General features: G+C 52.5%; 1 protein-coding gene across 1 annotated transcript in view; it reads left to right on the forward strand.

Annotated features, from left to right (window-relative positions):
- Positions 1-20,720, forward strand: part of KCNQ1 (potassium voltage-gated channel subfamily Q member 1) — a 314,470-nt gene that overhangs the window by 97,015 nt on the left and 196,735 nt on the right. Inside the window, exon 10 of the mRNA XM_047774975.1 lies at positions 247-391. Within this exon, the coding sequence (XP_047630931.1) occupies positions 247-391 (145 nt within the window). The remainder of the gene's footprint in view (positions 1-246; positions 392-20,720) is intronic.

The raw sequence follows: 20,720 nt of genomic DNA on the forward strand, positions 1-20,720 counted from the left end.
GGTGTGGCCTGTATGTTTATCTGTTTGCTAGTATTCTGGCCACTTGCCCCCTGGGGCTGTGAGCTCCCAAGGCACTGAGCAGTCCCCCCGGTGGCACCCTCGCTGCAGCCCACTGAGCCCGTGTGAGGGTGAGAGCCCCGGTTCCCTGGCAGGCGCCCCAAGGGTACTGGAGTGGACGTCCCGGGGCCAGCCTGGGGCCTGGCTGAGGATGCCCAAGAACAGAAGGCTTATTGTCTGGTATTTTAGGTAAAGAAAAAGAAATTCAAACTGGACAAGGACAACGGGCTGAGTCCGGGGGAGAAGACGCTGGCGGTCCCGCAGATCACATGTGACCTCGCGTCGGAGGAGCAGAGGCCTGACCACTTCTCGGTGGATGGCTGTGACAATTCTGGTGAGAAGCGGGTGGGGACAGGGCCTGAGCTCAGCCAGAGCCCCAGGGCTGGTGAAGCCTCGGGGTGTCCTCATGCCCACACCTCCACAGACCACTCACTCTGCCCTGCGGATGCCTGCCGTTCCCCCGTGGGCTCCCACTGGCTCCCTGCCACCTGGAGGCATCCTCCTTGGCTCTGGCCTGGCCCTGGGCATCTGGGAGCCGGGTCCTGCTTCCGTCGTGCCGTGCAGCGGGCACCTCAGGTCTGGGAGGGAGGCAAAGGCCGTCCACGCTTGCCCCATGTTCCAGGTGGAGTGGGGATGGGCATCCTGAGCCAGCCCTGTGTGTGCCCGCAGCTGTCCCTTGCTGGACGCTCGGTGCCTCTGTGCTCTGTCCGTTCTGCGGCCACCCCACCTCTCTCGGGCCCCTTCCCGGCACCCCCAGAATGTTCCGGCATCCATCAGAATGTCGCAGCTTCTAGGTAGCTGTCAGGATGGCGTCCCTGCCGAGCGTGGCAGAGGGTGACAAGCGCCTCCCGTTCCTGACTGTGCTCATGGGCAGCTGACTCGGGCGAGTCCTTGTGTGTCTGGTCACTGCTGGCCGGAGGGCAGAAAGCCTTCCGGAAAGGAGCGGTGGCCTCTCCCGCTCCCAAGGCAGCAGGCATCCTCTTTGGGGGGCTGGGCACCCACCCCGCCGGGCTGCCCGGGGCCTCGTCCCATCCCGTCGGGATTCTGGCCCGGCCAGCTCGCCAATGGGCCCTGGGACGCGCGCCCCGCCTGCCCGCTGGAATGGGCACAAAGGACAATTGTGCCCACAGCTCCGGATTTGGGGCAGGACCATTGTCGCGGTGCAGATGGGAGCTTTCTGCAAATGCTAATGGGCAGGTTGGCGCCGGAGGGGCATCGCTCCCTGCGGCTGAACACGGAGCCGCAGAAGCGATGTGTCCATTCAGCTTGCTGGGCGTTATTAAGCACCGGTGACGCCTGCGGAATATTAACGAGGGAGGAGTGCGGGGAGGTCGGCGCCTTTGTGGAGCGCCCCGCGCTGGGGAGGTTTCCCTGCCGACGCGCCGTGTCAGCCCAGCCCAGAGACGCTGGGGCTCTGGAGCCCGAGCTGGCGCCTTGGGCCCTGGGGACCTGAGGGGCCCCCCCCGATCCCTGGGTACCTGATTCTCCCGAGTCCTTCTGCCCAGAGCTCCCGAAGCCTCACGTGGGAGAAGGTGCCAGCCCTGGGCAGGTACCGATGGGGAAAGGCCCGCAGCCCCCGCATGCTGGGCGCGAGCAGCCATGCTAAGGCCTACCACCACCACAGCTCCAGGCCTTGAACCTGGCCCTCACGTGGAGGGGCATGTTGGGCAAAGTCACCTGTATCCCAGCACATGGCACCTGGCCTCAGCACCCACCTGCTCAGGGCAGCGCCTCCCCACGGCACCTGCCTGCCCACGGCGGTGCCTGCTGCCCCGTTTCCTCTGCCTCAGTGCTTCTGTTTCAGGCTCCAAGCTTCTCTGGACTCCTGTCCTGTCACCCCCAGGCGCCCGCATCACAGGCAGAGCTGCCTTGCTCATGTGGGCTGCAGAGCTGGTCTCAGCTGCTCGAATCCCAGAAGGGGGCCGTCTTCAGGGAGGGCCTGCTCGTGGTGACAGCAGCCTGGGTGGCAGGGGTCCCCACTCCTGTAGGCACCAGTCACCTGGGTGCTCGAGCTGTCCTGACACACAGGTGGCCACTCGCCAGGGGCCTGCACTGTGCCAGGCACAGGGGGCTCCCGGCCCCTGGGGGAGGAGATGGGCAGAGCACCGGCCTCTGAGGGACAGGCAGTGACTCGAGCTGGTTGGCCTGGGAGGGCTTCTTGGGGGGCAGTGAGGTCAGGGCTGCGCAGAGCTGGCTGGGGAGCGGGGAGGGCAGAAGCATCTTGGGTGGAGATGTGGGTGTCCTGGGCGTGTCATGTGGTCTCTGTGCTGGCAAGGTGGGTGCTGGCTTCGCCCGCCCCTGAGCCCGTGCGGTTTCCATCACTGCCCTTCGTGAGCCTGGAGGCCTTGGGAGAGAAGAGTGACCTGGAGCCCACGGGTGGTGGAAGGCCACGGGAGAGGCAGGGCTCAGCCTCCAGCTCTGCACTGCCACCAGGCGTGGCATGGCTGGAGTAACGTGCAGGGAGAGGGCAGGGCCCACAGGCAGGACCCAGCACAGGCCAGTCTGGGGGCCTGTGGTGCCAGTGATCCAGGGGGCCTGGGGAGGAGGAGGAGCTGGAAACCAGCGGAGGGGGGCTCTGCAGCTGGAGACCCCATGTGGCGGCGCAGGTCGGGGAGCAGTGGAGGCGGACGGGCCATTTAACCCTCGGGTTGTTTCAGAGGACCACGGGCCGGCCCCATGGAGGGACCCGCCCACAGGGGCTCCGTGCCTCCCCGTGTCCTCTGTGGAGCATCCCTGACTCACACGCTCAAGCCCCACCCCCAGCCTCTCTGCGGGCTGCCACCACCGTCCCCTGCAGCCTCCGCCCAGCCCCATGCCCCTGCCTCTCCCGCCACCACGGGCTCTGCCGCCGGCCCAGCGTGTCTGGTGGCTTCCACGGGACCCTGTCCTGCAGCCTCAGCCCATCCCGCCACCTCTCCGCCTCCTCCGCGGGGGCTCCAGCCGCGTGACCTCCTGTCTCGCAGGCCCCCCCTCCCTAGTGGGTTTGGCCTTTGTAACCATTCCTCCGTGCCAGCTGCTGGTTGGTGGCGCTGGAGACCCGCTTGTATTTTTGCCAACGGATCTGCCGGTTTCCCGCCGCTCAGTTTGGGTGATCTTCCTGGAGCCTGGGCTGCCTGCGGCATGGCCTGCTGATGGCCCAGTCAGCTTTTACATTTTGCCTTTGCTCTTGGATGAGGTTTGGTTGGGGACATCGTTGCAGGTTGACATCTGTATCTTCTCTGAACCCCCCTGGCGGGCTAGCCCTGCTTCGGGCGCCCTGTCCCAGTCCTTTGAACGGGACCCTACCTTCCCGGTCTGGGGACCAAATTCCTTCCATCTGACGTTGGTGCTGTGTAGTTTCACCATAGGTCCTGCCTACGAGGCGCCGTGGTTTCTGAGTCTGAGGGTTCGGGTCTTTCATCGGCGGGAAACTCAGCACCCTCCAATCATAGAATGTCACCTCCCCAACTGCTCCGACCTCCCGCGGCAACGTGAGCTTGGCCGCCCCATCCATCCGCCTCTGCGGTGTCCAGGACCTTCTGTCTCCCGTGCTGCATCCTCAGTAACTCCATCCGGGCTCCTAGCTTTTCACATGTGCCGCCTGCTGAGATCTGTGTTTAGTTGCTGCCTGTCTTTCATTCCTGTGTGTCCTCTGTGGGGTCGGATCCGCCTGGTCACAGCATCTTGCATCTTTCTTGTGACTCACATTCCAGCTTTGGAGTTTGTAGTCCCTCGAAGCTGCTTATTTCATCGTCTCTTGCCTGTAACCTCACCTTCTCTGACGCTTCCTCCCGGTGACTTGCCTGCCGTGGGTCTGAGAGCTCAGGTCACGGTCAGGGGAGGTGTGGTGATCGTGGGCTCCTGCGTGCTCCGATTGCGGGGGCACTGCTCTGGTAGGTGACCTTTTTGCTGGCACAAGCAGACGCCAGGAGCTGCCGTGGGACATCCGTGGTGTAGGATTCCAGGTGCGGGGCTTTCCAGATGACCCCTGCCGTGTTCATGGAAACGCAGCCTCGGCACATGCCCCTCGAGCAGACTTCCTACTTATGCTCCAGGGAAACAGGCCAAGGGGAACGGTGTCCTCCCCCCACGCTCACCCGCACTGGCCGGGGCACAGGATTGGTTGGGTTTTGTTTTGCTTCATTGTTGGTTTGCATTCAGCCTCTGGGGTGCCCAGGTGGAGCCGTGGAGTCTCAGCTGCCAGCTCCAGGCACTGGTTCCAGGTCCTGCTTCTTGTCCTCAGGGGCCGCAAAGTCTGTGCTGTGACCCCCTCACGTGGGCAGCGCCTGGACGGCCTTTGTGTCAAAGCCAGGGCCACCTGCTTGCCGCTCGGCCGCAGGGATATGCCCTGCCTGTCCGGTGAGCTCAGGGAGGGAGGTGTGCCTATTCCAGAACTTGCCAGCAGAGGCCTTTCGTGGCATCAGAAACGGAAGCCCTCCTCCTGGTGACAGCTGTCCCTGAGCGAGGATGCTGGGGGCTCCCTGCCGCCAGGGGCTGGGCAGTGACATTCCAGGCTGGAACTTCCCTGGGCGTCCCCGCAGTCACCTGGGACCTCACTTTTGACCCAGACTCAGAGACCTGCCCCTCCCGAGTCCGAGTCCCCGTGGCTGGGAGGGGGCCCAGGAATGAGTGTCGGTAATAAGCCCCCCTCCCCCCCATGGCCTTGAAGCAGGGGCCTTGGACTGGTGTGGCCCCGAGGCGAGGCTCTTCTGGGACATGCTGGTCCATGTCCCACCTCGGTCACCCCGGGTCAGAGGGTCCTTCTTCAGGACAAGAGGGTCCCAGGTGCCCTCCTGGCCTTTTTAAGGAAGCTTTGGTTCTAATATCAGGCGACCCCCCTGGGTCAGCACAGGTCACTCGTGCAGCCTCGGGGTCGTGGGGAAGGGGCTCCCCCTGCATCTCGCAGGCTGAGGGCCCGAGACTCCTTGGGTGGGGGCGGGGGCCTGGCGGGGCAGGACAGGGGCCTGGATGGGCTCTGTGGGCACGTCCTGAACCCCTGGACCAGAACCTTCTCGTCGGCTCTCCTGTGAACCGCCCACTTCTGTCCCCTCCTCTCAGGCCCCACGGTCGTCCCCAAGGATGCCCTCGCTGCCACTCCCTCCCTGGCCTCACTGCTGCCACCCGATCTGTGTGGCCAGTGAGTGGGCCGGCAAAGGCACCGACCTCGGACGGAGACCAGGCCGATCGCGGCCCTGCTCAGAGCCCAGGTGTCCGCCCCCTCCGGGCTGCCGTCCAGAGGCCTCTGCGAGCCTCGAGATGACCTGGGCCTGACTCGACTCCCAGCCCTGCCCCTGGGCCCACGAAACGCCCCCCGTACCCTCGGTCCGGCTTCCCACCCAGCGCCCTGCCCTGCGGTCATCCTTCCACTGCTTGTGTCCTTCACGACACTGTCAAGACACGTCCACTCTCCAATGTCATGAGGTTTTTTTTTTTTTTTCTGATTAAAAAAGCGGCACCTGCTCGTTACAGAGCCTCTGAACCGCGCAGAGAATAACTAAGACAGACCATTGTCTGCTGCCTCTGCTGCCCCCCCTCCCCCGAGAGCAGCGGGTCAGCTTCTGACAAACGTCTCGCTTCCTTAGTTGTAGCAAAGAGACACACCTGGGCCGGTTCCACCCGGACGGTTCCCTGCTGTTCCTGCTTTATCGCCTGTTGTGATCTGATCTTGTGTGATGGGGTGTTTGCCGTGTCCAGCCAGGTGTTCCTGCCAGAGCCTCCCTCTGCCTGATGTGCGGCCTTCGGAAGGGTGTGCGGGCTCATTTGGAAATTGGGTGGGCAAGGCCTCCCCGACGGGGTTCTGATTTTGTTGGAACCGGATTCAGTTTTCTCCTGTTTTGATTGGTGGTGTTCCTGGCTTTTAAACTCTTTCTCTGTCGAAGAAGACATAAAATCCCAAATTATAGCCTATTTAGAAAAATAACAGAAACACTCTGTCTCCAATCCTCTAAGGTACGGAGTATCTAAATGACTACTGATTCATAAATTGATACATCTCTAAATATGACTCCAAACCCAATAGCCAAAAAGGAAAAAAAAAATCATGAATAATGTGTAAAAGGAGAAAGAGACAAATCTATAACTAGAATCGAGGGTGGTGGGGGGGGGTTGATACCCCATCTCAGAAGCTGATAGAAGCAAAGCAGCAAGGAGTGAATAGGACTTTCTCAGAACTGTTCTTTCAACCAGGTTTACCTAATAAACACTCCTAGACTAGTCCTCCTCACAACTTGAAGACGTGCTGTTTTCCAACACGGCCAGAATGTCCCCCAAGACAGAACGTGTCCTGAACCGTAGGACAAGTCCCAATATGTTTGAGATGATTCAGGTGATACAGGAGGTATGGCCTCTGACCTCCGTAGAGTGGATGGAGAATCAGGAATAAAACGATCTCTGGCAAATCCTCACATATTTGGAAACTTAGTAACATGCTTCAAAGAGCACGGGGTCAGAGAAGAAATCCAAGCGAAAATCAGGACCTGGTTTGAACCTAATGAACATGAAAACACAGCCTATCAGAATGTGTAGGTTGTGCTAAGGGCAGGACTCAGGAGGCAGCGCAGGGCGCCTGTGTGCCCGGGACGAGAATGGCCTCTAGTCAGCCTCAGCCTCTACCATGAGAAGCTAGAAAAATAACAAACTAAACCCCGAGTAAGTAGAAACAAAATAGGAACGATCAGGGAAAATGAGAGGAATGGAACACATAAAAACAAGAAGAAAAACTAATGAAACCAAAAGCTGATTTTTTTTTTTAAAGAAGATCAGTGCAACTGATAAATCTTGACCCAGAAATATCAGGAGAAAAAGAGAGAAGACACAAATGACCAGTGTCAGAAATGAGAGCTACGGCAGGGCAGGTTCTGGAGATACAACAAGGATCCTCAGAGGATGCGCCATACGGTTCTTTAAACTCAGCCACTTAGATGAAATGGGCATATTTCTGAAAGATGTAACCTCCTCAAGAAATCGACAGACGGAATAGTGCTTTCTCTGCTAAGAAAAATCAGGGTTTTAGTTCAAAACATTTCCCCAGACAGGACTGCAGGACCATGTGGCTTTACGGGTGAATCCTGCCAAGCCTTTACGAAAAAAATAAAATCAATTCTAGACAACCTTTTCTAGAAAATGGAAAAGGAGGGAATAGTTCCAAACTCATGATGAGGCCAGCTTTGCCTTGATCTGAAGACCAGCCAAAGACATTTTAAGAAAAGAAAGTTACAGCTCCGTACCCCTCATGAACATCGGTGTAAACTTTTCTAAGCAAGACTGTAGCAAATCAGATCCAATAACACACTGAAAGGATGATACATCATGACCAACTAGGGTTTAAGGATATGCGTAGTTAGCCTGACATTTTCAAAAAGCAGTCAGTTTGAAAAACCATATGATCATCTCAACAGATGCAGAAAAAGACCTTGACAAGAGCCAACAGCCATTTATTACCAAAGCTCTCAGCTAAGAGAAGGTAGAAAGGAGACTCCTCAGCCCGATGGAGGTTGTCAGCCAAAACCACAGCTATAACTTACTTGCTGAAGAAGGACCGGCTGCTTCTGCCCTAGGATCAGAAACACGGCTGGAATGTTGAGCATTAAACTAAAGATTCTAATCAGCGGGGTAAGGCAAGAAAAGGGAATGTGCGACATCCAGCTAGGAAAAGGAGTAGGGCTGTCTTTATTTGCAGGGACAGGGTTACCTATGGAGACAAATCAGGTGACTCTAGAAGATGACTCCTAGAACCAACATGTGAATGCAACAAAGTGGCAGATACAAGCTCAACAGGCAAAAATCAATGCGGTTTCTTTGCTCTAGCGGGAAATAATCTCACACTGACGTTTTATAAATACCACTGACGGCAGCATGAGTAGCATGAAATACTCAGAGATGCAGATGACCAAAAAATGTGAGAGCTGTACACTGGAAGTTATACTGCTGAAAGAAATTAAAGAATAGCTAAACAAATGGAGAGGTATACCATGTTCATGAATTACAGGATTCAATATGGATGTCTATACTCAGTATCAGTCAAAAATCCCAACAGGCATTTTGTAGAAATTAACAACTGATTCTGAAATTTATGTGGAAGTGCTTATGACCTAGAACGCCAGAACAACTTTGAACATGAACGAAGTGGGAGGAGTGCCACCCACAGAGTGGTAGTAGCATCAAGATGAGCAAATAGGAGTTTCACTGTGGATCAGTGGGTTAAGAACCAGACGAGTATCCATGAGGATGTGGGTTTGATCCCTGGTCTCGCTCAATGGGTGAAGGATCTGGCGTTGCCATGAGCTGCAGTGTATGTCCCAGATGCAGCTCAGAGCCACTGTTGCTGTGGCTGTGGTGGAGGCCGGCAGCTGCAGCTTGGATTTGACCCCTAGCCTCGGAACTTCTATAGGCTGCAGGTGCGGCCCTAAAAAGAAAATAAGAAAAAATATGAGCAGATAGATCTGTGGAACAGACGGGAGAGTCCGGAGAGGCAGCTGACTTTCAACCAAGGTACAAGGCAATTTGGTAGAGGAAGGGTAGTTTTTTCAGCAAATAGTGTGGGAATGATTGGATATCTGTATGCCCCCCCCCCAAAAAAAATGAAGTGGGATCAACATCTCACATCATATACAAAAATTAACTCCAAATTTACCATGGATCTAAACATAAAGCTTACAACTTACAGAAGAAACATAGGGGGAAACAAATCTTCGTGACTTTGAAGATTTCTTAGACACGACACCAAAAGCAGAAGCCATCATTAGAACAAATTAATTGAATTTGTCAAAGTGACAGGCGTTCCTCGGTTAAGGGTATGAAAAGATAAACCAGAGATTGGGAGGAAATATTTTTGAGGCATACATCCGACAAGGGACTGGTATACAGAAGATATGAGGGACCCTTGTGACTGAATAACAAGACAGCAGCAAATAAAAATGGGCAAGAGGTTTGAACAGACACTTCATCTAAGACGGTGAGCACACACAAAGATGCTCCGCATCCTTCGTTTTGGGGAAAAGCAAATTAACCTGCAGTGAGATACTACTACACAATTACCGCGTTGGCTAAAATTAAGACAGACCACACCAGGGCTGATAGAGAAACCAGAACCCTCACATTCTCATCGCGGGAATGCAGCGTGGTGCAGCTGCTGTGGACGACAGCGGGCAGTTTCCTGAAATGTTAACTATATATCCCCCCCCCATTATCCAGACATTCTATTCCTAGGTATTTGTCCAGAAGAAATAAAAGCAGATACACATACCGACCCTTGCACATGGGCTCTTCATAGCAGTATTATGCAAACTGGAAATAACCCAAGGGCCCATCAACATCTGAATAATTTTTTTCAGCTGTAGAATATCCATAAAATGGGAGACTGCTCAAAAATAAAAAGTAACAGCCTAAGTGAACCTCAAAATAATGGTGATGCGGGAAAGAAGCCAGACCCCTCGAAAGAGCACATATACTGTCTCATTCTGTTTATATGAAACTCTAGAAAAGGCAGACAAATCCAGAGCGACGAAAAGATGGGCGGTCACCTTGGGATGAAATGGGGTGAGGGAAGTGGGGACAGTGTTGGGAGGAGGAGTGCAGCAGGGCACGAGGGAACTCTGGGGGTGCTGGGGAGTGACGGATATATGTTCAGGGTATTGATCGTGGCAATGGGTTCATCATCTATCAAACGTCGGTATACATTCAGCATGCATTTTCTTATATGTCAATTGCGCCTTGATGAAAATATATAAAATACCTTGAGTAGGACAAAAAATACCAAAAACCTTTTTTAACAGGACATCCTGGGAAAATCATTGCCATTGCTGTCATAGACCTAGGGCTGATTTCATCAGTATATTATGAAGCTCTTCATGAAGACAAAAAGATAAAAAGATGTAAAAACAGTTCTCAGAAAAGGAAATACTAGTGATTCTTAAGGATAAAAAGATGCGGAGAACCTCAATGATGATAAAGAGAAAGGCAAATTAAAGCAATGGGGTTTTTTAAACCTAGTGACTCACTAAGGAGTTTGATGACACTTTATGGGCGAGCAGACAGGGAAAGCCACAGCCTGGTATTGATGTTGGAAGATCAAGCGGATTCAACCTCCTTGGAGACAAATAAGATAATTTCAGTGAAAACAAAAGATGCCTCTGCCCTTCAACCTTTCCAGAAATTTATTCTACACTGACATTGCCCATGTGCAAAGCGATCCCTGGTCAGGATACTGGTTTCGGCAATTGTTAAATAGCAGAAGACAGGCAGCCGTCGACATGCCCATCTGTGGAGGTCTGCTTAAAGAAAGCCTCACGTAGCATTAAACAGCCATTAAAACTGGGAAGCTGGACTCTCGGGGCTGTGAAAGACATCCCTGACACCTGATCCTAGAATGAGCAGGGTCTCGGGTTCGGAAGAGTGGGAAATCGCCATGGCGTGTGTGCAAACAGCACGCTTTACAAGAGGGAGCTCTCTCTACCTTCCTGTGTCCTGGAACAATTCAAAGAATGCTGGAAATATCTTCTCTTTAGAGGTTAAATATAGAACTGAGTTGCAAAGCCATCTGGGCCTGGTACATGTTTTAAAGGGGATCTTTAATCTGCGCTTAGTTTTTACGGTAATTTGTCCTAAATGCATTTACTGCATCTTTTGGGGGTGATTTATTCATCGCTATTTAACTCCTCAAGGGTTTCATTTATGTCACCACATGGTAGCAACTAATTTTCTCTTTTAGTATTTTATGTCTTCTGTTTCTCTCGTCTCTTTTCTTCCCTTGCCTGGGCTTTTATAGTTTTGCTCTTGTCCCTTAATCAAGTTCACGAGAGAATTATCTATTTTATTTATTATGCTTTTGTTATCTTATCAGAAAACTACCTTTTTCGTATTTTTGTTTCCAATTTCACCAACGTGGGCTTTCATGTCTGTTAATTCCCTCTTCCTGGTTAACTTTATTAATTTTTAACTTAATTAAGTGCACTATGTGGTAGGATTATTTAAAGTCTTTCTTCTAAAGAGCATTTTAAAGGTTATAAATTTTCCTCTCATTGCAGCATTAGCTATGACATAGGGATCTTACTATGAAATATGTTCCTTTCCTTGCTTTCTTGGCAGTTTTATCTTGTGTTTTGATTTTCTCTTTAATCTGGAGTTCTTTTAAGAAATGTTTTCCTAATTTTTAAGCAGTACATTTTTTTATTGCTGTATCTATTTTTAATTTAACAGCGAGAGGATGGGGCCTGTGAAATCTCTGCTTTTTTTCATGAAGATTTTCTTTGTGTCCAAGTACAAATATAAAACCATCATGTCTGTAAATGTCCAGGGGACCAAGTTAAGAAGATATATTTTCTGTTTGTGGGACAAAACCTTTCCTTTGTACACGCAGATAAAACATATATAGAGGTGGCTTATGCGTCTGCACATACATACTGACACACCTACATGTGTACTTACTGTATCATTCAGATCTGCTCCAGCCTTCCTTAGTGTTATCAGTTGCTTTTTATTTCTTTCTTTCTTTTTTATTAGGCTGTATTGATTTATAGTGTTGAGTCAAGTTTTGCCGTACTGCACTGTGACCCAGTCGTGCATATATACACATTCTTCCTCTCATGTCATCTGCCATTATGGTCCATCCCAAGAGCTGTTATCATTTTTTAATCTAGTACATCATCCAGATTCTGAAATGGAAAGAGGAACTCCTTCCCTTGCAAGTAGGTTTTTAGCAGTCAAGCGGCAAATTCACGGAGCGGTTTGGCGCCAGCCTGACAGCCAACCTTCCTGGGGCCAAAGCTGGCCGTTTTCTCCTGTGTGACCACGGGCCAACTGCTGCCTTCTCTGGGCCTCAGTGTCTGTGTCCTTGACAGCAGGACCCTTACGTGTAGGGCTGCTCCTAGGGTTGTCCTGCTGGCCCAGCGAGTTAAAATAGGCAAACGCAGGCCCCGGCCACGTATGTGGCTGGCGCCGAGCCGTCTCCCTGGGCTTCTGCTCTGACCCTCCCTCCCCCCCCCCCCCAGCATTCCCCCCCCTGCTCCCTGTGCTGTAAATCTCGGGGCTGGCCCTTCTTCTGTGCTCTCTCCCATTTGCTGCTGTGTAACACGCACACACCTGTACCAACATGGACACTGCGTGCGTTTGTGCCACCCTCTCCCCTGCCCGTGACCGCTTGGCCGCCTGCCTCTAGGACCTGTGTTAGCTCTCAACACTGACTCTCATATTTCTCCCGGGCCCACGATGGGAGTGAGCGAAGTACACCTGCCTTCCTTGGGGTTTAGCCTCGATTCCCAAACCCACGGGGTCACATCCCTGCTCTCATGCCTTTTGCCTCCCATTCAGCAACACACGGTACGACTCCTTCCAAGGGCGCTGGGACACCTGCCTCTAAAATCTAAGTCTCCCCTCCGCCCCCGCAGGATGCACAGGACACGGCGCTCGCTCTCTGTGGCTGCGAAGCCATTTCGCATCAGGCTCTGGCCAATTTCCTAACAACCCCCCTTGAGCCCACTTCCCCGCGGGCCAGCACCGCGGTCCCCCACCATCAGCTTTCACTTTGTACAGTTACCTGCAGTCAACCACGGGCCAACGATACCAAAGGGAGATCTTCAGAGATAAACCATCAGTTGTAAGTCACATGCCAGTCTGAGCGGCACGAGGAAATCTTCGGCCGTCCCACTCTGTTTGCAGGGACGTGAGTCACCCCTTTGTCCAGGGTCTCCCATCCTTTAGCGACTGGGCGGCTGCCTTGGTGGTCAGTTCAGCTGTGGAGTGTCACAGGGCTTGTGTGCAAGGGACCCTATTTTACTCCACAACGGCCCTAAAGCGCAGCAGGGGTGATGCTGGCAATTTGGACGCGCCAAAGAGAAGCAGGAGCAGCAGGTGCTTCCCTTAAGCGACAAGGTGAAAGTTCACAACATCTTAAAGAAGGAAAAAAAGTCAACTGCAGAGACCGCTAAGATCTATGGTAAGAACGAACCTTCTGCCCGTGAAAGAGTGAAGGAGAATGAACTGGGTGCTAGTTTCGCTGTCGCGTCTCAAACCACAAGAGCTATGGCCACAGTGCATGACAGAAAAGGCATTAAACTTGCAAAAAGTCCCAAACCTCTTATTACAGTGTATGTTGTGGCTGTTAATCTCTTACTGTGACTAATTTATAAATTTAACTTTATCCGAGTTATGATGTAACTTAAATATCAATTAAAATGTAAACTTGAGTATAGATGTTCCTTAGAAAAACTAAAGATAAGTTACCATCTGTTCCAGAAATCCCTCTCCTGGGCATGCCTTAGGAAAAGACAAAACCTCTAATTCCAACAGATCCATGCACCCCAGTGTTCACCGCAGCACTGGTCACAACAGCCAAGACATGGAAAACTCCTCAATGTCCATCAACAGAGGAATGGATGAAGAAGGTGTGGTACAAGTAGACAATGGAATACTACTCAGACATGAAAAAGAATGAAGCCATGCATTTGCAGCAACATGGACGCAACTGAGATTATCATACGAAGTGAAGTCAGTCAAAGCAATACTATATGAGATCACTTATATATGGGAATCTAAAAATAATACAAATGACCCTATCTACAAAACAGAAACAGACTCACAGACATAGAAAACAAACGTGGTTACCAAAGAGAAGAGGCGGTAGGAAGGATAAATGATGCGTATGGAAAACTCAGCAGCTACATGGAGTTCCCGTCATGGTGCAATGGTTAACAAATCTGCCTAGGAACCATGAGGCTGCGGGTTCGATCCCTGGCCTTGCTCAGTGGGTTAAGGATCCGGCATTGCCGTGAGCTGTGGTGTAGGTCACAGACGAGGCTTGGATCCCGCGTTGCTGTGGCCCTGGCGTAGGCTGGTGTCTACAGCTCCAATTCGACCCCTAGCCTGGGAACCTCCATATGCCACAGGTGCAGCCCTAGAAAAGACAAAAAAAAAAAAAAGAAAGAAAAAGAAAAAAGAAAAATCAACAGCTACAAACCACTACATATAACACAGATCCCTGACAAGTACCTACTGCATAGCACAGGAAATTATATTCAGTATCCTGTACAATGGAAAAGAAAAAGTATGCATATATAACTGAATCCCTTTTGCTGCGTGCTTGAAGTGAATGCACTACTACAGATTGTCTGTAGCTGAATAGAAAGAATGCCTATAAGCTTCAGGTGTGCGTGTATGTCAGAGGACAGCATGGACTGGTGCTGAGGGACCGCCCCCGGCTTCAGGCCCCCCCGGGGTCCTGGAAGTCATCTCCTGTGGACAGGTGACAACCACCGTGCTTGCCTTGCTCTGATAATGTCCAGGAAGCGGTCGTTTGCTCCGGCTCCGAGGATCCGACAGGATCCGACAGCCTGGGGGGCCAGGGAGACCCCCCTGGAGGGCGGCAGACTGAGGGCAAGATGTGGGAAGGGTCTGTTTCCCGTGGGGACTCTCTCCTTGGCGTGTGGATGGCCGCCTTCTCGCTACAGCCTCGCAGGGGCTCCCCGTCGTGTATGTGCCCCTGGCGGCTGTTTGTCCCAGGTTCTTCTGAGGACACCGGTCATGCTGGGTCCAGCCACCCTCGCAGCCTCACCGAACTCAATCACGTCCTTCAAGGCCCTTTTTCCAAATACAGTCACATCCTGGGGTCCTGGAGTGAGAGCTTCAATGCAGGAGATCTCCGAGGCACAGTTTAGCCCGTAACAGGGGTGCTGGGTGCTTTGCTAATGTCAGTGGCTGTTCCCAGGCTGCTTTCCTCGAGGGCACAGCCACCCCGCTTTTGCACCCTTCCTGGCACCCCCGCCGGCCCTCACTGGAGGGCGGTCTCCCTCGCGTCGGCTGAGTGGGGCAGGGTTCTCCACGGCGACACCCTGGACATCTGGGGCTGTCGTGTGCCATGCAGGATATTTAGCAGCCTCCCGGGATTGTGACGACCGTAAGGGCTAGATTTTGCTAAATGTCCCCGGGGGGGGGGGTACGGTCACACCCAGCTGAGGCTCCGTGTGATGCTGGAGTTTGGGGTTTTGCTTCAACTGTTTCTTTGGGAAGAAGTTTTAATTACGGGAAAATTGTACGACTAAGAGGGAGACATAAACACCAACGCCCCGTCCCTAAGGTGCGGCGCACTAATGAACCTTTCGCTCTGTGCCTTTGACCATGGGTGCCCCGTCCCTGTGCGGATTCGCACTGCACTTCGGGCTGAACCGTGCGAGGCAACCAACCATGAGCCCTGCACCCGCTGGCCTCTGCACATCTTGCTGCGTGTTTCCTAAAAGCAAAGCTGCTCCCTCCGAAGCCCTGGTGCAGCCACCCGCCGCTGCAGCCCCTGTTGCCCCTGGGCCTTCGCTCAGCCTGCCACCTGTGCTGCGCTTCAGCCCCTGCACGCGGGAAGGTCCTTTGCGGCAAGTTCTCCCTCTGACGCAGGATCCAGTCTGGGGAGAGGCGGGGGGTTCCACTCTCACGTCTCTCCAGCCTCCTTCAGTGGGGACATTTCCAGTGTCTGTCTTTTTATGTCGTGGACATTTCTGAAGGGGCAGGTCCCACCACTTTGGGTGGGGGGAGGGGTCTGATGTCTCCTCGTGGTCACACTTAGGTTGCGTGCTCCCACCTCGAACGCTTTCAACGTGACGGGCGGTCCCTGGGCGGGGGGGCGGTCCCGGCCTGGAGGGGGTCCCGGCCTGGAGGCGTCTGCCCCTCATTGGGGATGTGACTTTAACCACCCGCTGGGGACACTGTCCAGCTGATGCGCCGAACACACACAGTTATTCTGCCTTTGTAACCGATAAACAGTCCGGGGACAGACTTTGAGGCTATGCAAATAATCCTGCTCCTTATCAAAAAATGCCTCCCAGATTTAGAGGCTTTCGTGAACCAGACTTTATTAAGGTGCTTGCAAAATGCTGTTATGCCAGCTCTACCAGCCCGTCCACCAAAAAAAAAAAAAAATACTGAAAAAACAGAAAGAACACCCCTCCGTCTAGCTAGACTGGTCTTCCAAGGGCAAATATCTCCGCGTCCTCCTGTAAGAAAGAACCTCTCTCCTCGTCCATTCATTCACTTCTGATGGTTTGCTGTCTGTATGCGTGGGCGTAGGGATTTTTTTTAATCGGATGCGTGATGGTCCAGAATGATCTTGGTATCCGAACGGTCCCAGATTTGGCCAATGGAAGACACCTCTCGCTGTCTGCTGTGTCCCTGTGACATGTTTTGCTGTCGTCGTTGGCTCTGAGCCGGTTTTCAGGTTCTGCTTTAACAAGACTCAGCCTGATTGTCTGCCCACCCTGCTCCCAACCCGGAGCCCTGTTTCTTTTTACCGGAGAATGAAATTATTAGGAACCAAACTCTGGGCACTGCAGAGGCGCCTGGCTATTAGGCATCTTTTCTTCCAGGCCCTCCCCTGCACAGAGAGCGAAGGAAACACATGCCTATAAACGCACGCGTGAATGCACGTTGTGCTGACACACAGACGCGCTTGCCCAGGAACGTTTGCACACTTGAGAAACCTCGAGTGCACGCCCGCGCCTCGAATTCCGCCCGCCGTCCTGGGTTCTTCCTTATTTGCAAAAGCCCCTTTGTCCACAGCGAGACGCCTGCTCCCCACTCACAGCCACACAGAGGCCTGTTGCCCAGGCTACAGGGCCGCTAAAATGCTTCCTTAATTGCTCTGTCCTTATCGCTACAAAATCAAACCTACTGAAAGGAGCCCAGGATTTGTTTGTCATTCTCGCATCGCCCTCCTTGAGACCACGGGTAGCCAGTCAAAGGCTGTGGTTTCAAATTACTCGGATTAGTGATTTTTCCTTCTCTCTCTACAGTGTGGTTTATGTGACTCATTTAAAAATTAGCTGGGCGTGTTTCTTAACTTGTTTTTAAAAACACTTTACCGGGTATAATTTACGTACCATAAACTTCACTCACTTTCGGTGTAATTTTAGTAATTGACTGACTTGTGCAGTCGTCCCCGCGGCCCGGGGTCAGAACACCTCCCTCCCCACCCCCAGACCCATCCTGCCTGTTTAGAGTTCATCTCGGGTCCCGCTCGCAGCCCCCAGCCCCCGACCCCCAGAGCCTGCTTCCTAGCGGTCTCTGTGGATGTGCCTCCCCTGGACGGTTTGTACTGGAGGCCCGTGCAGATCAGAGCCCGTGAAAGTATTTCCTTCCTTTTTATGGCTAAAACCTAGACCCTTGTATGGACAGAACGCGTTTTGTCTATCCCTCCGCTCGCCAGGGGAGGGACGTCTGCGTTGCTTCCCCCATTGGGCCATTAAAGTAACGCCTTGTGGATGCCTGTCCGTCTGCGTGCATGTCTTTGTGGGGACATGTCCTTTCGCTTGTCACAAGCAGATGCACTTACAGCAGCAGAATTGCTCAACTCTGTGTCCAGCTTTCTGAAGACTTGCTGAACTGTTTTCCAAATCGGATGCACCATTTTACCTTTTCTTTTTTTGGCCTTTTTTGGACCACACCTGTGGCATATGGAGGTTCCCAGGTGAGGGGTTGAATCAGAGCTGTAGCTGCTGGCCTACACCACAGCCACAGCAATGCTGGATCCTTAACCCCCTGAGCGAGGCCAGGGATTGAACCCGCGTCCTCATGGGTACTAGTCAGGTCTGTTACCGCTGTACCATGCCGGGAACTCCTGGATGCACCACTTTGCGTTCTCGCCCACCGGCTGCATGGTTCCCGTTTCTCCACATCCTTGCCAACATTCGTTACTGTCTGTCTCCTTTCTTACAGCCACATCCTAGGAGGAGTGAGGTGTTACTGTGGTTTTTGATTTGCATTTATTTCCTTGACTGATGATGCCAAGAATTGTTCTCACGTGCTTATTGCCAGTTATACGTCTTCTTTAATGAAATGTTTGTTATTCCAATCTTTCGTCCATTAAAAAATCAAAGCTTGGTATTTTCAGACGTTCACATGCAAATCATAAATGATGGCGAGAGCCCGTGTCCCCTTCGCACAGCTTCCCGCAGTGATAACATCTTCTAAAACAGTTGACCCTGGAGTTCCCTGGTGGTACAGTGGGTTAAGGATCCAGCAATGTCACTGCTGCGGCTCAGGTCACAGCGGTGGCTCGGGTTTGATCCCTGGAACTTTTGCATGCGGTGAGCATGGCCAAGAGAAGAGAAACAGTTGACCTTTGAACAACACAGGTGAGAACTGCACGGCTCCTCTTACAGATGGTTCATTCATCCACCAGTTCGTGTGGTTTTTTGCTCTCCAGGGCTGCACCCATGGCATATGGATGTTCCCAGGTTAGGGGTCTGATTAGAGCTACTGCTGCGCCACAGCCACAGCAACGCAGGATCCGAGCCACATTGGCGACCTACACCACAGCTCATGGCAACGCCGGATCCTTAACCCACTGAGCGAGGCCGGGGATCGAACCCACATCCTCATGGATACTAGTTGGATTTGTTTCCGCTGCACCACGACGGGAACTCCATCCAGCTCAAGTCTTTTTACTGCCGAGTAGACCCTCCCAGTCTAGATGGACCACAGTGTTGAGCTCGTCACCCCCTGCAGGATGTCCGGGTGGTTTGCAGATTGTGGCGGCTGAACAGTGGCCCCTGAACTGTCCAGGTTCTCATTTCTAGAACCCGGGACTGTCTCATCTTTCGTGGCAAAGGAGACTGCGCAGGTGCTTAAGAGTCTTGAGTGCAGGGCGTGATCCTGGCTTACCCAGGTGGGCGCAGTGTCATCGCAAGCGACCTTCCAGAAGCAGGCAGACGGGGAAGGCAAGGGGAAGCGGGGAGGCGGGTGGTGGGATGCAAGGCCCGGTGAGGCCCGGAGGCTCGCGGTTGGCCCCCAGCAGAAAAGCCAAGGCAGCAGACGCCCCCCAGGGCCTCCGCCAGGAAGCAGCCCTGCCAGTGAGTGTTCAGTCCCATAAGATTCAGTTCAGACTTCTGGCCTCGGGAACTGTAAAGAAGAAATTTGTGTCGCTTTAAGCCACTGTTTGTAGTAATTTATTGCACAGCAATGGGAGACTAATACACAGATAAAGCTGGTATGAAAAGCCACGTCCAGGTTCTTGTACAACCACGCGTTCTCGTTTCTCCGAGACGAAAGCCTGAGAGTGTGATTTGCTAAGTTGCAGGCTCGCTGCATGTTTAGTTACGGTTTGTTTGTTTTTTTCCCAGAAACTGCAGAGCTTTCCCCAAAGCGGCGGGGTACCATTTTACGTTCCTCCCAGCAGGGCTGGGCGAGGCAGCTCCTCTGGGCCTCTGCCAGCATCTGAGGCTGATGCTGGTTTTCATCTGACCTGTTCTCACGGGGTGTGTGGGGCCGTATCGCGTTGAGGTTTGCATTTGCATTTTCCCAGCAGCTGGTGATATGGAGCATCTCTTTCAGGTGCTTCTTTGCCATTTTATATACTCTTCAGTGACATATCTGTATGTGCCATTCCGTGAAATGTCATTTGCCCGCCTTCCAAGTGGATTATTCTCTTAACCATGGCATTTGGAGAAGCTTTTGTATAGTCTAGAGACTCGTCCCCAGTGAGATAGGTGGCTGGCAAATATCTTTGCCCACTCTAGCTTTCCTTCTCATGCGTTTAACAGATTTCTCTTAATTCTGATGCAGTCCAATTTATCCTTTTTATGGATTGTACTTTTGGGGTCAGGTCGAAAATGCCTTTGCCTATCTCTAGATCCTGAAGCTTTTCTCCAGTAGTTTCTCTGGCAGCGCCTTTATTGATATGTGATGCAGGTACCATAGGCTTCTTCCCATTAAAGCGTACAATGAAATGGTGTTCAGTCCATCCCCAGAGTTGTACAGCCATCTCCACAGTCTGGTTTTGTACAGTGTCATCACCCCCCAAGGAAGCCCAGAGCCCTCCAGAGCTCGCCTCCCTCAGGAGCCCCCGTTCCAGCCTCTTCGGCCCCAGGCAGCAACTCGCCCACTTTCTCAATGGAATCACACAGGACGTGGTTGGCTGCGACAGGCTTCTTTGACCTGTTTTTAAGCTTCATCCATGTTGGCGTGAGTAAAAGCTCGTGGTTTCTTTTGACAGCTGAATAATCCACATGTCAGGTGTCCATTCACCTGTTAGTAGGCGTTTAGGTTGCTTCCGCTTCGTGGCCGTTAGGAATAGCGCTGCTCTGAATGTTTGCTTCACCTGCTGGGTGGATGTACGATTTTGTGCCCCCTGGGTGAGTGCGTGAGAGAGGAACGCTGAGTCAAATTAAGGCTGTGTTTAAATAATTTTTTTCCTTAGGAGCTGTTTTCCAAAGCGAGGGCACCTTCTCCATTCCCACCAGCAGGGTGTGAACAGGGTGCAGCTGCTTCACACCCTCGCCAACCCTCGCGGTGACCTGTCTTTGCACAGCTGACGCCGGCAGCCGTCTTAGTGCTCGAAGCTGGAGTCTCGCTGTGGTTTCGATTAGGGTTTACGTGTGGCTGACGGTGCTGAGCCTCTTTTCACGTGTTTACCGACCGTTGGTTCATCTCTTTTTGAAGAAATGTCTATTCGTCCTTCTTCAAGTCGGGATGCTTGGTCTTTGGTTTCGAGGTATAAGTGAGGTTCATATATCTCGGCCCCAAGTCCCTTATCAGATTTATGATTCGTATATATTCACTCCCGTCTGTGGGTTGTCTTTTCACTTTGTGTCTTTTGAAGCACAAAAGCTTTGAATTGCGATCAAGTCCAATATACCTGTTTTCCTTTTGTCGCCTGTACCTTTGCTGGCACAGCTTAGAAAGCAGAGCCCAGCCGAGGTCGTGAAGGTTTC

Source organism: Phacochoerus africanus, chromosome 4 (genome assembly GCF_016906955.1).
Source record: "Phacochoerus africanus isolate WHEZ1 chromosome 4, ROS_Pafr_v1, whole genome shotgun sequence".
NCBI lineage: Eukaryota > Metazoa > Chordata > Mammalia > Artiodactyla > Suidae > Phacochoerus > Phacochoerus africanus.